This window comes from Paramormyrops kingsleyae, chromosome 8 (genome assembly GCF_048594095.1).
Source record: "Paramormyrops kingsleyae isolate MSU_618 chromosome 8, PKINGS_0.4, whole genome shotgun sequence".
Classification (NCBI taxonomy): domain Eukaryota; kingdom Metazoa; phylum Chordata; class Actinopteri; order Osteoglossiformes; family Mormyridae; genus Paramormyrops; species Paramormyrops kingsleyae.
In genome coordinates, this window is record NC_132804.1 from 3471949 (window position 1) to 3489231 (window position 17283).

General features: G+C 41.6%; 1 protein-coding gene across 2 annotated transcripts in view; it reads right to left on the minus strand.

Annotated features, from left to right (window-relative positions):
• Positions 1-17283, minus strand: part of LOC111834587 (contactin-3-like) — a 75934-nt gene that overhangs the window by 13243 nt on the left and 45408 nt on the right. For both annotated transcript variants that reach the window (XM_023794059.2, XM_023794060.2), the window contains 12 exons: positions 15552-15755; positions 14876-14978; positions 13832-14016; positions 13042-13178; positions 12666-12795; positions 11841-11991; positions 10627-10754; positions 7846-8021; positions 4083-4200; positions 2624-2782; positions 2020-2169; positions 308-378 (listed from right to left, as the gene is read on the minus strand). In XM_023794059.2, coding sequence (XP_023649827.2) covers positions 308-378; positions 2020-2169; positions 2624-2782; positions 4083-4200; positions 7846-8021; positions 10627-10754; positions 11841-11991; positions 12666-12795; positions 13042-13178; positions 13832-14016; positions 14876-14978; positions 15552-15755 — 1712 coding nt within the window. The remainder of the gene's footprint in view (positions 1-307; positions 379-2019; positions 2170-2623; positions 2783-4082; positions 4201-7845; positions 8022-10626; positions 10755-11840; positions 11992-12665; positions 12796-13041; positions 13179-13831; positions 14017-14875; positions 14979-15551; positions 15756-17283) is intronic.

Consider the following 17283-nt stretch of genomic DNA (forward strand, 5'->3'; position numbering starts at 1 on the left):
GAGAGGAGAGAGGAGGGCCAGGCACGTCAGGGAGGAGAGAGGAGGGCCAGGCACGTCAGGGAGGAGAGAGGAGGGCCAGGCACGTCAGGGAGGAGAGAGGAGGGCCAGGCACGTCAGGGATGAGAGAGGAGGGCCAGGCACGTCAGGGAGGAGAGAGGAGGGCCAGGCACGTCAGGGAGGAGAGAGGAGGGCCAGGCGGACACAGCGGCCAGGACGTGACAAACAGGACTGACCGAGCTTTGGCTGTAAATCCTGCTCCATTAAGAAATATTTCATTACCAAGAGTAATGTGTGAAAGACAGCTCACCTCCCACGTTATCACCAGTTCAGATTTAGTACCACCACCTCCCCCAACATCAGAGGGCGCTGTATCGGGGACTGCATAATATCAAAAAGAAGGAAGAGCAAGATAACAGTATTTCACTAAACATCTTTGTAATATTTGCATGTTGTGCTTTTATCACCTTATTTACCGTTTAGGATATTTTCTGTGAATTATGTTGTCATGTAAACTCATCTTGGCCTTAGGAAACTTAAGAGATTGATTGGAAAAGAGAAGGCAACTTAACCATTTATAAAAGGTATAAATAAAAGATGTGTGTAGTCATTAGACAATTAAATAACAAAAGGCTTAAGGTTCATCATTCAACCTGGTACTTTTGTTTACATCCACATATACAGAGATTATACACAGCATAATAGAGTTCCAGACTATTTAAACATGCATCTATATTTATTAGAGAAAATCAATTCATTTATGTATTGTGATTCTTTTGTGCAGCGATTCATGTATCACTACACTAACTCTGAAACCGTTTATTTACTCTTTTATAATTTATACAGTGGAAATTGCTTATAGTGGTTACGGTTATAGTGACCAGGATTATAGTGATCAACCACTTACATGAATCAAAAAGTTTGGGACAGAATCATTCCGGTACAAATTCAGTTCAAACAATTTGCTTATAGTAATCAAGTAGTCCATTTACAGTGTTCATTTTGGGTCTTTTTAAACATGACAAAATATGATCGCCCTACTTTGCCTTGCGATAACCCGAGGCTAATGCAGCGTGCACAAAAAACATGGCGGGAAAAAGAAAGTTATTTTCTCTTAATGACAAATACAGACTCATCAAAGCTTATGCGAGCCACTGAGCTGCAGCAGCAAAACTACCATAAAAAAAATCGGTTATAATGCTCATCTCCTTATAGCAATCAATTTCACCCTTACAGACGTGATCACTATAAGTGATCTGTATATGTTTGGATTCAGGGTGGAGAAACGTTGTTTCTCTATAATCCTGCAGGTGGCGTGCTCAAAACTATGCCCACATTGACTGGCAGCACAGCATCCAATGTAGTAGGAGACAATTATTTTCTAACTTTGTTTAGCAATAACAGGAATGGCGGATGGCATAGCAGCGATTCGTGCTGCTCCTCCACAGTTTAAATTCAACGCATGGAGGTATTTTCGCTTTCAAAACTTAATTGGTAAGTTGGACATAAGTCATGTATGCAAACTTTGTCCTGCGGATGGTAAGAATAGTTGTAATACGATGAACATTCGGCACATGTTGCTAGGCATCATCCCGAGATAGACAAGGACATGGAGAAGCATGAAAACTGTGTAGTTTATGTCACGACAGCAGCAAATGTAGCTTTTTGTTAACTCCTAATTTTAAGTTAAAATTTAGACTGTTGTATAAAGTTGTTTCACACTGTTTAAATGCTGCCTTTGGGTTTTGAGGAGGAAAATCCTTTGGAGTATGCCATGTTTACTCATGTTCATCCAGCTGTGCAGCTACTGAATAAAGCTTTAGCAGTATGACAACTTTATTTGTTTGCAATACTTACAGAATCGCAATACATATCGAATCGCCACCTAGGTATCGCGATAATATTGTATCGGGAGGTCACTGCTGATTCCCATCCCTGATATTTATACTCCAAATGAATTAACCAATTTCTTTGTAAATGGCATGAAATCTGTGAAGGAAGTGATGTGGAGAGCACACTTACTGGTGTCCTCTGTCCTGGCTTTGATGGAGGGAGGACTGGGCTCCCCCATGCCCACATTGTTACTGGCGACCACACGAAACTCATACTCCACCCAGGCATTCAAATCCACCACGGTGGCTGTCAGCGTGTTTCCATCGATCGTTTCAGGCACTGTGAATGACAGAGGGTGCCATACAGACAATGCTAATCAAAGAAATATGTCAGGAACAACGTATTTCAGGTTTATTGGCCAGGTCGTTACTGTAGATGAGAAATCATTCTTAATGACTAGCGTATCTATCTATCTATCTATCTATCTATCTATCTATCTATCTATCTATCTATCTATCTATCTATCTATCTATCTATCATCTATCTATCTATCTATCTATCTATCTATCTATCTATCTATCTATGTCTAGCTTCATTTCAAATCAAAGTCTTTTTAGATATTTTTTGGAAAACCGAAACATGGTCTTACACCTAAGCAAAGACATTTTTATCGAAACCTTCAGTACCTAGAATGATGACTGAAAATCAAGCAATTTTTTTTTAGGTTTCCATCCATCCATCCATCCATCCATCCATCCATCCATCCATAATGTAGTCTTGCCTGCACTGTTACCTGTATTGACCACCTGCCAGCCCACAGTGTAGGCTGTGCTCCCCTGGATGATGTATCCAGTGATGGGGCTGCCGTTGTCTCTGCCAGGACTCCAGGAAAGCTGAGCGGTGCTGTCTGTCACCTCCTCCACCACCACGGTGCCTGGGGGTCCTGGGGGACCTGACTCGATCAGACAATTAGCAAAGTTAGTGTCGACACAGCAGCCGCGGCCCACAATGCCGCTCCACTACTCCATCAGCAATATCTAACCTTATTTGACTGCCTATAATTACATATCAATTTCCTGCTCAACTGGGAAATAATTCAGGCTCTAAAGGTATAATTTATGACTCTACTTTTAAACTTATAAAATGACGTTTGACAGAAAAGGGCTTAATGCTTGGACGTGCTGCTTTCCCTTGACCACTTCCAAGAGAGATGTTCTCTTTTCCAAAGATCTAACGCAGCATTTTCATGCTTTCGTGGTTCCCTGTGACAAACTTTGAACCTGCCTTTTGATACTGCCTTGTGCTGTACTGTCATCTGTAAATGTTATTTGAAACATATAAGCCAAATTATCAAGCAAAGCAACATAGTGCCAATTCAAGGTGCTACATTAACCAAGTCAAAACATCTTCAGTCACTTATCCTGGACAAGGCTGGAGGGGAAGCTACAGACAATATAGAGCAGGTTACCAGTCCATCAGTCCATTGCAGATTACAGACATACACACACACACAGACAAACACACACACACTGACACACACAGGTAAGACATTGTAATTATATCTTTGTGGGGACTCTCCATTCATTTCTATGGGGAAAACTCTAATCCCAACATGACGACCTTATCTCCTTACTCAGCCCCAACCTTAACCATAAGTAACCAAACAAAATACAAGACTTTTGGCATTTTTAGTTTTTTGCATTCACAGATCTTTGGGGGACCTGAAAAATTGTGCCCACAATGTCAAAATAACAGGTTTTTATTATATTGTATGGGACATTTGTTCCCGACAATGTAATATAAGCATAATCCACATACGCGCGCACACACACACACACTATGGGTAAAGTTACAGATTTTACCGATCAGACTAACAGCTTTGGGAGAGAATCTGCAAGACAGAGACAGAACGTGCAAATTCCACACACAAAGCGAGGCTGGGATTCAATCCCCCACAGAGTTACTGCAGTACCAGCAATAGACATTTCACTAATGTTCATTCTATTCATTTATTACTCATTTTTATTTAAATGTTTCAAACCAGCAATTTCTTTTTCGCAGATTCACAGTCAGTTTCACCCAGTAATGTCTATGCATAATAAAATCTTCATTTACTGTTTTGGAAGCTCACTCTGATAATGTACTTTTGGTGTTGTGAAATCTACTCAAATCGCAAAAAAGGAACTCGATTATGATCTTGTGGGTCTTTTAGTGGAGAGGAGAAGGCTGCTTTTTGAAGTTGGATCCCTTACCTTTCACAACCACGACTGCAGCAGATGACAAGCTCTCCACATCCGTTTCGACAATGCAGACGTATTTTCCACCGTGACGCAGCTGAATGTTGCGAATCATCAAATCTCCTGAAACAGCCTAAGTGGCAAGAATCTATCATCAATATATGTGGCCAAGATAAATAAAATGACAGAAAACAGCCCACATTTTCCCACGCGAGCACACAAATCACAAGAATATTCTAACGTTCAGAAAAAATACAGAGAGCATAAAAAGAAATATAATTATTGCAAATTATAAATGAAGAAAAAGGCACTTGGTTTTAGACAGAGTAACACAGTAATGACACAATGCAGATAAACAGAGTCAGGGCTGGAATAAAGGCATGGGCTCCGTCTTGGTGCAGCAGCCTTGAAAACAGAAAATGTGTTTAATTGCTACTTTTACGTGCCAGAGCTTGAACAAGCTTGGAAATTATTGTAAATGTCTGTGACATCTATGAAAAAGAAAGCTTGCTCCATAACAATAAAAAATATGAATCCCGCTGGTGGTTGTTGTTAAATTCATAACTGTCCCCTCCGGTTTCAAATGGACATCTACAAACAAACTAGGGAACAGAGAACAAGCTGTTAATAAGTTGATAATTACACAGAATTGAACAAAAAGGTGAATACACTCACACTGTAGTTCCACAGATGTTTATTAAAAGTCAAATAAAGCCAGCACTGCTTTAAAGAACAGCTAAAAACCAGTTTATGCTGGTAGCTGGTTTTAGCTGGTTTTAGCTGGTCTAAGATGGTCACGTTTGATGGTTTGGCTGGGGTGGTCACCAGTTGAGCATGCTGCTATGACCAGCTAAAGCTGCTAGTATGAAAATCATAAGCTGGTATCGCTAGCTAAACTATCAAATCATCAAGCTGTTTTGTTCGGCAGGGAGGCAAACAGTGACGGGCAGTTTAGGAAGAACTATGGCAAGAAAGTCAGCTTAAAAGGCGACACTGCAGTCAAGATCACTAGGGTTCCGCAGAATGCAGTGCCATACAGATCTAAGGTCACGGATCATGGCCCAAAGTGTACAGTAAGCACCTTTCATATTTCCTAAAGGCAAAAAATTCATTGTGTCCAATTATCCAATGCCAAAGCAGAGATAATGCACAGCCAATTGTCTGGCTTTCTGTTTTCACACCAATCCCACGGTACAGAAGCCATTTCCACCTCCCAGTGAACACGTGCAAGTGTGATATACAGCACAATTTCACTTGCTTGGCAGACACTTCTACCAAAATAGAAATATTCTGCAACTACACATACAAGACAATACGCAAAGCTCGGCCTCTCGGGGGGCAGGGAAAGTCTCCGGGGATCCGTGTAACGGTGTGGATGTTCTCATGTTTGCATTATTTTTTCTGGTTTCCCCCTACAGTCCAAGGATGTAGGATAACTGCTTTCGGACAACTGTTAAATCTTACAAATGTATCTCTCATAAAGACGATTCAGGTTTAGTACAAGGATCACAGCTAACCTCCTTACACAATAGTACTTTCTGGTCTGGCTCAAGTATGAAATTCTCAGAAAAGTTGGCTCAGTAAGACCAGGGTTCCCCCAGTTCTGGCAGAATAAATTTCCATGACTTTTCCAAAACTTTTCCAGTACCACAATAAATTTTTCCAAAACCCACAAGTTTGCTTTGATTTGATGATGCATGCAGTTTCAGATAGTAATTGTCCTCCCCCGATCGTCCGCTCCTTCCGTGTGCCACGCCCCCTCGTTAACCTCGTGTGGAATCCCCATATGTGTGATCAGCTGTTTCTGATTGTTGTCATTAGTTCTCTGTATTTAGTCCGCGTTTCAGTTTTTTTCCCGCGTTTCAGTTTAGTCCGGTCATTGTAATGTCACTGTAATGTTTTTTTGCCTGCCATTTCATTCATTCATTCATTCATTCATTCATTCATTAAACCCCGTGTTCCCCGATTTCCTGACTGCCGCTCCTGTCTCCGCGTCCCGCATACAGTAATGCTACAATTTTCGGTACGATAATAGCTAATCTGTTTAACAAATAAACACAGACGGTGGACAACTTTCGCCAATGTGCAAATAGCGTTCAATTATTAAGAAAATTAATCTAAATATTACAATTATATGTACCTTATGATTGGTAGAGGAAAATAGATTCAAAAACGGGAAACTGATCAATAAAATTCAAATACGTGCAAAAAACATAAAACCATAAAAACTGGAATAACGAGCAAAAAAAGCAGCGATCTCAAATACGCGAAATCTGTGCGGAAACGGATGTTTACCAAGGTAGTTAACTATTGACTTCCACTCGTACACTTCTGTTAGCGCGTTGCGGGACGAAGCGGGAAAAAAAATGAACAATGCTAGTTTCCAAAGCTTTTCCATAACTTTTCCTCTCTATCCAAGAATTCCAAAACTTATCCAGAGCCTGGAAAAATTATTTCAAAATTCCAAAACTTATCCAGGTTTTTCATGACCGCGGGTAACCTGTAAGACTATGACAAAGTGGAGCCCACTGGACAAGCCTATAGAGGCTGAGATTGATTCCTGAAGCCTCTGGACAAGGAGATCAACTACAGAGCAAGTACACACACTCACATACAGATGCACGCACACCGTAAAGAGATCTCGGATGCACTAACTCGGAACGGGGACGTCTGCATGGCTGTATGAACAACAACATGACACTATCATCTCAAATCATCCTGAAGCAGCAATGTCATGATTATATCAACATCATTTATGCTTGTTAGACATGCACCCAAGTGTGTGTTCTTCTGCATATATGAGCATTTCATTTTTTTTTATTTCTGTCATCCTTTTTCTTTTATATTTGCCTAAAATGAAAAACTGAATGTTAGATTTCGAAGACACAGTGTAAAATTCCTGCAATTCCAAAGGATGACTCTCCATTAACAGACAAAAGAACAAAACTGGGTTTTACTGGGATTCTACGGGCATTAGGCAAAATTGGAGCACATTATTTTATCCTCTACTAAAAGGATTACATTTTCAGTAAACAATAGTATATTATTGTTTTGCTGAGCCATTGTCTTGGCTTACTGTCTCTTATTTTAGCCTAATTCATGACAAATTTAGTTCATTATGCTAGAGAAGGCATTAATGGTTATTTCAGACAATGCTCCACGTGCTGTTTGGGTCTCGGTTCTGCACACAGAGCACAGACATTATCGTTGCTTTGATGTTTGTTCTACAACCTCTTGACAGTACTTGACATTCGGATCTGAGCATCTTCATACAGGAAAGGCATGCGGGCAGAGAACAGGTATGCATGATAGAATGTCCACGGCTGAAGCTCATAGGATGAACCTCATATTTTAATAAAGTCAGGTAGCTGAAGGGCTCCCAGGAAAATTAATACAATTCATAGGCCCCCAAAACCACTGAGCCTAGAACTGCTTACGAAACATGCCTGTGGCGTTATATTGCTAGACGTGATTCCCTTATCCTCATGCAATGAATTTAAGCTGTAAACAATACATATTAAAGCCCTGACGGTAGGTATAATAAATAGTTTTCCAGCGAGTTTTATAAGATTGCGGGTCTCCATGAATTGCGTTTATGTTCCCTGAAAACCCCCCCAGAGCCTGCCCTGTCTTCATTTTCTGCTCACTTCCCGAACTTTGTCGACCCGATAATTAGACATGAATGACATGCAGATTCTCTGCATTTTCCCGAGCAGCGGGAACTCGGCTAATTAAAGTTAAAATAGCAGGAACAGGCCTGCAGCCATGAGTGACTCACCCCTCCCACTCTCTCAAAATGATCCACCTCCTTGTAGAAGTCAATCAGCTGGCCGTTGAAAGCCCAGGAGAAGGACACATCGAGAACTGGGTCACAGGCTACCTGGCAGGGCAACACGATGCTCTCGCCGACTATAATCTCCATGTCGCTCGGCCTCTGGATTATTTTCGTGGGCTCTGTGCCAGGAAGAGAAACGGAGGCTCCTTTTGTCATATTTCTCCAATAAAATAATCTCAACGGCAAGTATAATTAGTAACGGTAAATCATTTCAAAACACCCCCCCCCCCCCCACACACACACACACAGGCACACACACACACGTTTGTAATTGCATCTTTGTTGGGACTCTCCATTCATTTCTATGGGACAAACTCTAATCCCAACATGACAACCTTAACCCAGCCCTAACCTTAACCAAAGGTAACCAAACAAAATGCAGGACTTTTGCCATTTTAATTGCAGTCACATATTTTTATAAAATTGAGATTCCCCTTGTGAGGATCAAAAAATGGTCCCGACAATATCAAAATAACAGGTTTTTATCACATTGCAGGATGTCCCCACAATGTAATATATACATCACACACACAGAGCTGACATGGGAATTGAACCCATAACCCTGAAGGTGCACGGCTACAGTGCCGACCACTGAGCCACTCTCCTTGGGTTCAAATGCCAGAACATTTGTGCTGTTAGTTTATGGATTTCCCCTGACAGAACGTAAGGAGTTTCTGCATTTTATCCTGCATTGTTCTGTCTGAGATTTTGGAAAAACAAGCAACTGGGATTCTAGAAAAAAAAGAAAACAAACAAATGGCCTCCTAGCTAACTATGTGAAAATGACCGAACTGTCAGTGGCTGTCAAGGATTGCCAAGTATTAACAAAAATTAAAAAAAATAACAGAAACACATTTCTCAGTAGTATAGTGCCATACTACAGTAGCATAGTCCTGCGGCATTATGTAAGCTTGGAGATTAAAGACAGTAGCACTACAAAGAACACCCTGCAATAATAATCACCTATATTATAATGCCCTTTATTATACGGCTGATCCACAACCAGACAATCACAGTCCCATTATTGTTACAATAAACCAGATCATATGGTCCACAATCATGTGGGAAAATACAAGAAAATGCTAATCATATTTTAGAAATAAATGTCCTGCCATTTGAAAATAAGTATCATGAATGTTATACCTAATTCCTCAACATAATGCCAGGTGGATATGCAGGCATTTCTCAGGTTAAGAACGAGATCTGTTCTCTAAGACTGTCTTTAAGTCGAATTTATAGGTAAGTCGAAATAATACAGTACAATACCAATGATAATAATAACACTGATAATAATAATAATAACACTGATAATAATAATAATAATAATAATGACTATTATTATAGAGTAAAAATGAAAGTAACTGCATGCGGTACTGTGCTGTACGTGGAGCTGAAAAACTGCTGAAGCCATGCGATGTTCATGAGCGTCACAAAGTAGAGTGTGTGTTTGTTATTATCAAAGTAGCGTGTGTGTTTGTTATTATCAAAGTAGCGTGTGTGTTTGTTATTATGAATCATCGCATTTAGCCTGAATTTTTTATATATAGGCTTCATGGAAGTCCGTTCGGGTTGTCCGTAAGTCAGATATTCTAACCCCGCTGGCATCTTAAAGGCAGAATGTGTTAGTAAATAATAATAATAATAATAGTCAAATATAATAATAATAATAATAAAAAACAAACAAATAAATACTGTAAATATTGTTGTTGTTAATATATGCAGATTTTTGAGGCTTTACACCTTATTTCCTTCCCTGAATAAACTTGCAGACTGTATAATTTAGTAAGCAAACATTAAAACCATCTCAGGCAGGTATGAATAAGGTTTGGAAGGTATTTTCGTGTGCAGGATGCTTATCTGATTTGCCCACAAGTCCACTGTAACCTACATTGAAGCGTTTGGGGTGGGGGTCCCCTGGGACGCCGCTCCCATTAATAGAAAGCAGATATGAAAGGATGAAAGGTAAGAATATGAAAGGGATCCGCATGAGGGTCTCAGAGCAGAGCTACGACCTTGTGGGATGAAACAGCAGCTCAGCAAACGGCCGAGTCGGCATCCGAGCGGCGTGATCACACTGCCTCCGCTCCGCGTTAAAGACGGTGCAGGATTTACTGCCTTTCCATGATTAGGATTCAAACAGTCACTTCATTCTAAATCAGTGCAAAAGGACAGGACACTTTCACATGCTCGCTAGATTAACGGCCAAAAGAACAATTACTGCAGCATATCATTAACACATCTTGGCAATTTTTATTTTTAAATTGTTCTACCATAACTGCACAGCCATTACTTGCCATATAATTCATAGATATTCAAACTTTTTATAGCACGATAGGTAGGAGTAGGAGTACAGTACAAAATATTTCTCTAAGAGTATTAAACAAGGAAAAAATGTGTCGAATATGCAGTTAGATGGTGGATAGATGCACCTGATTCTTGTACATCCATCCATCCATCCATCCATTCCTCCATCCATCCATCCACCCATCCATCTTCTAATGTCAGGATCACTGGCAATTTTTAAATACAGTATAATGCAACAGAAAGTGCCATTATTCTTATTAAATATATTTCATAACTAACTTGCATGCTTCCCTTTATCATGCATTTAATGCTAAATGAAGTGGCCTCTCTTAGCAGTGCTTGGGTGATTGTGACTTAAACCACACTTGTCAAATGAGCCAATGAACAGCTAACATCAAAAAGCACTGCAATGGGACGCACCAGTAACTAGCAGTCTTCCCGTAGTGCTCGCAGTTCCAAACTGGTTTCGCGCTATACAAGTGTAGCTGCCGCCATCCCGCCGGGTCACGTTTGAGATCCTTAATGTTCCATTAGGATACAGTGAAATCCTGGAAAAGACAAGAGTGGGTCTGGACTCAGTCGAACCTTTGGCATTCCTACTTACCGGAGGCACTACATTTGTGCTAGAAAATAACTGAACGTGCCCAGTAATCAAGTGTGTTTAAATCAAACAAAAATTAATTTAGACCTGAATGGAAAATGCTGTGTGTCACAATTATTTTTTATGAGCTTGGTATATATAGCGCCTTATATTTTCTTTACATGTTATTGGTGCAATACCTTTGCAACAGCCTTTTCCTTTCCTGCAGCTTATTGTATATTCTGAGTATGTCCTGCAGATGTTGTATTTTAAAAGCTTTCATTGATTGTGAATAATTCCTCAGATCACCACCGCTTAAAAAAACAGAATGACCTGCCGTGCTCCTTGTCTGATTCAGGCAGGGGATATCTTACTCTGTGCATTTTTAAACTCAAGGCTTTAATGGGATTCCATTCTTAAATTTAGCTTCCAGCAAATCAGTGGCATCTCCAAATGAGGGGCCAAGAAGGAACCAAAGATGGGGGGGGGAGGGGGGGTTATCGGTAAGACAGTCGGCTAAAAGACTTTCACTTTCCCTCCAGGAATTATATTTTTAGATATTCAGAGTAAATGGACTGAGATGATATAAAAAGACTTACAAATATTATATTCCAACATAAAACAGTAAGACTGTTTCAGAATTTCAGTTCAAACATATTGTAAATGTATATATGACAAGTAGCATGACTTAAAATAGCAACTAAAATTAAATATATTTATGATTCATATATTTTCCATGTCGCCATATTGGCTACTGCTGAGGTCAGCGTGTTAATTACTGATCTTTTTCATCTATTACTATTATATGATTGTTTACATTTCAGTGCAATGCAACAGACAAATCTTATTAATTGCTTTTGATGTAAAAGACCCTCATTCTTGTATTACTTAAGACTTTTCTTCAAAAACACGCAGAGCCGCACATTGGTTAATGGTTCGGTTTACTTCCCATTAAAAGTGCTCAGTCTGTTTTTGTCACTGATATTAAACATGGTTAAACTTCCCATAAGCACTGGGATAACTGCATGGTATCAATCATCATATCGTAAATTACCTCTCGTTGGGGTGCAGGACCTCATTCCCTTTCTTCCAGAGTTTAATAGCTTGGGGAGAAGCTTGGGGCTTGCACTCCAGAACGACCTCACTTCCTGTGCGTGCCTTCAGCACCGTCCTCAGCGTGTCGCGGGAAAAGCTGGGCGCCGAGGCTGCAGAAGGGGGAGGGGGAGGCGAGGCCGTGAGCCGCGTCAGTGAGACTTCAAGGAGGCAGCGTGTCACCGAGGCTGACTCGGGGCAGACCCCCAGCGAGACGCACGCCGTTCCGGGGCATCCCTCGCTTCAGGAAGCAGAAGCGAGGCTGTGGCTGCCCGCTCCAGCACCGCATCACATCACCGTCCTCATTAAGCTTTTTTCGGAGTTATTTATGGGTCGCCTTTTATCTTTGGTTCACAATGGAAATAGGCAGCCTCCGCCAGGCACAAGCCTCTGTTTAGGATCTTGACAAGAGAGGCTTCCTCTCTTTCATCTGACAGGCAAACAGAGTCTTTGCAAATTGTCAACATCTCATCTGCCGGCTGCCTGCGCATCATTTGCAATGCATTAGATCCAAAAATCAATCAGTGCGACAAGAAAAATTAATTTTCTCCACTTTGTACCCATTGAAACTGCACTGAATTGAAGTTAATAACAGGAATTCGGGAGAGAAGCCTTCAGACTTTCCCTAAGCGGGAACCTGACAGAGCCTCCTCACAAAAGCAGTTCCCACACCATCGCAGAACAGCGAGCTGTTGAGTTAAAGTTCAGGGAGATGGCTCAGAATTTCAATAATTTATTAGCGAGGCAATAGCAAGTGGGAAATAGACCTGTGAAGAGATAACATTACCTAAGACCATCAATTCAGCACTGGAGTAAATAGTTCCATGTTTGTTTTCAGCGATGCACTGATACATCCCAGCGTCTGACAGGTCCAAAGAGGAGATGGACAAAACTCCATTTTCAATCATCAGCCTTCCCTGAGACCGAGAGACAGAGATGCAGGCCTGCGTTAGTGAAGCTGAAATAATCTGAGGGGCATAACATGATAACCATATAAGCTGTAACAATAACGAACAAAGGGAGAATACCTGCTGAAATCAGAATATTTAAGCTTGTTGGCACATTTTTGGATTTAGCATGAACTAAGCAGAATGTGGTGACAGCGGAAGCAGAATCTGCCTGTAGAGCTGGTCAGTGGCGTTTCACGGCGGTGCGTTCGTTACCTCGGAGGCGAGGATCTTCCCATTCTTCAGCCAGCTGTAAGAGGGCTTTGGCTTCCCACTGGCCTTGCACTCCCAGTACAGGCCGGTCCCTACGGAGACGGCCGTGTCCTGCATCGTTTGGATCCAGTGGGGCTTTGCTGCGGGAAAAGCACAAAAGGCGGCTCTGACCGGGTGCCCTGGTGAGCAAACTCCAGCGGCACCATCGTGTTCAGGCCGCTTGGGGTCTGAGTGCTTCTACTGGGCAGAAATTCAATCTCTGGCCCAGTTAAAGGACTTCCCCCTTTCAAAGGACACAGCCATTTTGTCCTGGGGCAACCTGCCGTCTCCTTATGAGAACGTACATCTGTCTTAAACAGCAATGGGAGCATTATAATGCCACTTTGTTTTGCAACAAAACACACTATAAATCACAGGCCTTGGCTGCTCCCCTCTGAGGCTGCGGCAGCCCTATTTCGAGGGCACTTGCCCGGAAGTAGCTCAGCATCGCTGTCATCTGTTAACACGTGTGGCGCTCGTCACGGCAGCACGATGTCAACTTCCATTAGGAAAGAGCTTTATTTCCCACAGTCATGTGACCAGGGGAAGCGGAACAGTTACTGGACACAATTACTTCACGTGCATGCGTGCTCAGACGCTTGTGCACGCACACATATATTCAGAAGAGCAAATGCCAACTCATAAATCAGGGACTTATTGCATCATATATCATTTGTCAGTTCTGTTTAAGTTCTACCCCCACGATGACAGATGGTTCCCTTTGACTGCCAGCACAGACGCCCGAGGCACCTACAGTGGAATGTTAGACGGCCACGCGCTGTATTCTTTCCCCGGCTGTTTTCGGCCATGCACTCGTACGTCCCGGCATCTTCCTGCTGGAAGCTGGGAATCTCTAGGACAGCACCAGAGTTCTTCACATTCACCTTGCTGGGAAATGGGACCCCATTCATTCTCCTCCAGGTGATTTCAGGGACTGGGCTAGACAGACAGACAGGCAGGTAGATAGACAGACAGGCAACAGGCAGGCAGGCAGACAGACAGAAGGGCAGACAGACAAACCACAGACAGACAGAAGGGCAGACAGACAAACCACAGGCAGACAGACATAAGGGCAGACAGACAGACAGACAAACAGGCAGACAGACAGAAGGGCAGACAGACAGACAGGCAGACAGATAGACAGACAGACAGAAGGGCAGACAGACAAACCACAGACAGACAAACAGACAGACAAACAAACAGGCAGACAGACAGACGGGCAGACAGACAGACAGACGGATACACAGACAAACAGACAGACAGACAGAAAGATAAGTAAACACTTCAAGGAGATATGTACCCTATAAAACCTATTAGGAAGGGTGTCATTAATAAAACTTTCCTGTTGTGGAACACAATATTACCCAGCCTGCCACAATAACAGTCAAGCATGAAGGTTGCATCTGATTTTTAGTTCTTTCCCAAACTATCGCTTTATAGTAAGGCACCGTGCTTACTGATATCACTCCACAGACCTACTTCACAGAGCTTCCTGTTCATAATCCCAACCCCAGTCAAAATCGTGAGTGAAAAACCCAAGATCGCAAAGAGACTTCCGGCTGAAATATCGACAAATGACTCTTCCAGTTGCTATTGATCATAAGCTGGCATGAAACTAGTAGGATGCATCAACAACCTACACATGGCCATCAGCAGGCTGAGAAAATGGCGTTTATTTCATACAAGTGGATGAAGGAACTACTTGAAGCATATGAAATGCCCCCCGTCAGCCCAAGGTTGAGGAACTAGAGGGGAAAAAACACACACACTGTTGGTAAACACACTGCGTGTAACTTACTTTCCCAGAGCAAAGCACTCCAGCTTAACCACAGAGTCTTTTGCTGCAGGAATGGCATCAGGGAAATGAACTTCAATTTTTGGTTCATATTCACCCATCGCTCCTACGATGAAAAGAACACGAGACACACGGGGATAAACAGAGACATAAAAATAAATGCGACAAACACAGAGCCGACGGTATCATTTAAGATTTAAGGAGGCAAAACAGAACAACAACAATAATAAAACTAATAATAATAATAATAATAATAATAATAATAATAATAATAAAACTAATAATAATAATAATAATAATATGAAGAAGAATCCTGTGACTCTTTATTGGACACCTTAAAATCATACAGACAAATGCAGCCATAATTTATAAATCAGGTGTTGTTGTTACTTCATTAGAGATTCATATCTGGGTAACTTTCAGACTGTCAGTAAATATTTAAATAAACTGGAAGAATATATATTTGTGTTGCTCCTCGCGAGCCCATGACAAACGCAACACAAAGGCCTTCAAGAGGATTGCCGTGAAAGATCGAGTGTGTGCTACATCTTCTGTGCACATTAAAGGAAGCAGTACTTCACAGACGATGTAGGACATGTGTAATATTTTTTTACTCCGTGGATTCTTGTCAAGAGAACATGCTGTGATCTTGAGGACGTGTGACTAAAAATGACCTCACCGTCTGTCCTCAAGGTCAGTAGGGTAGGAGAGCTTAGGACTTTCCCCTTGGTGATGGAGTTGGTCACCACGCAGGTGTAGTTGCCCACGTCTGATGGTTCCACCTTAGCAATGTAGAGGTTCCCTGTCTCCTGTGATACAAACCGCCGGCTGTCTTGTTGTATGAAGTTTGGGTATTCATTAAACACCCAAGAGAAACTAAGCTCTGAGACAGAAAAGAAAGAAATAAAACACTAGTTTATTACATAACTTGAAATTAACAGTTTAGTGCACGGTACATATAATAGTAATATTATTAGAACGGTAACAGTAAACGGTTACAATTAAAGGAAAAGGTGAACATCGCAAACTGACACACTGCAGACTCTCCACTCTGAACCTGTAATGAATTTAGTTTATAACACTGACTTTTTCTGTGCATACAATATATTTTGTAGCACTTTACATTAACTCCACCTTCATAATGGATTCATGATGCCTTCACAGAACTTTCAGTGCAGCACGTAAGTATACACTGGCATCCTAACATCCCTTAACAGCTTTAATATACATTAATGACACACATTATATGATTATAATGTTTGTTGTTGATGTACATTCAAGCTGTATGCTTACTTGCTGCTTATAAATGTTCAATGAATGCATGATAAAGACATTATAAAGGTGCAGTTAATGTAAAGCCTTACATATTCATATAAGAATGTACAACCCATGCATAATAAGAATTTTGAATGTCAGTATTTCCTTTTCACAGGGTATTTTCAGGGAGGAAGGAAGGCTCGGTGGACATGGCTGATAACTCTGGTGGGAGGTGAATGGATTACAATGGCCTGCCTCTGCCTAGGACACGGTCTGGCCCACATCCAGGGGTCGCTGAGGATTCCCTGTTTGTTACACTAAGTTCCACGCCTCCGTCACTCACGTGGAGAGCACCAGTGCAGCATTCTGGGGAAAAGGAGCTTCACTGAGGAGAGCTATTCTAACAGAGACTGGTGTCCCTGAAGCTATGAGGTGGGCAAAGTGACTCTTGTTCTCTCGCAGGCCATGTAAGTGTGAAAAGTAACCCTTCACATCCTGGGATTCAGGCCACTGATGCTGAAAGCAGTTCAGTCTCATTATTCTGCTAAAGGCTGAATCTCTTTCTTCAGCAGATATGACCAAAAATGGTGTTAAAGAAATGTACAACCTCAAAGTGTGGGCTGGCCTGATGGCCATTAAGATACCACATTACACACCAGAGAATGCACCCTCATTTAATCAAAATAATACTAGAAAAAATATATAATACATTCCGGGGCATATAAAACAATCTATTGGAATTTCTTTGACATAGGTACTGTAAATCATGGCTGAAATAACCTTAAGGTAATACATGCATGCAGTAGTATTTCCGGAAGCGTTAGCAATGAGTTTTGTACTCAGTGAGTGACAGAAACGACGTACTGGAGATCTGATAGAGTGTAAGCTGCAGGAGAGCTTACAGTCTCTGAGTAGAAGGCTGTCAGCACACATTTCACGCTGGCGGCTATGATGTGATTCACACCAACTGTCATATTCGGGGTGGTTATAATCGCATCCGAGCACATCAGCAACCCACTGGGTGGATCGATTGGCTGTGGGAAAGAGCACTTCCTCCTAGTGTCTAATACATGGCAGGTGAGCATTATTTAAATATGTAAATACATGTGATAACAAAGGGAAGAGCAAGAGCACATCTCCTGTGTCTATGTATA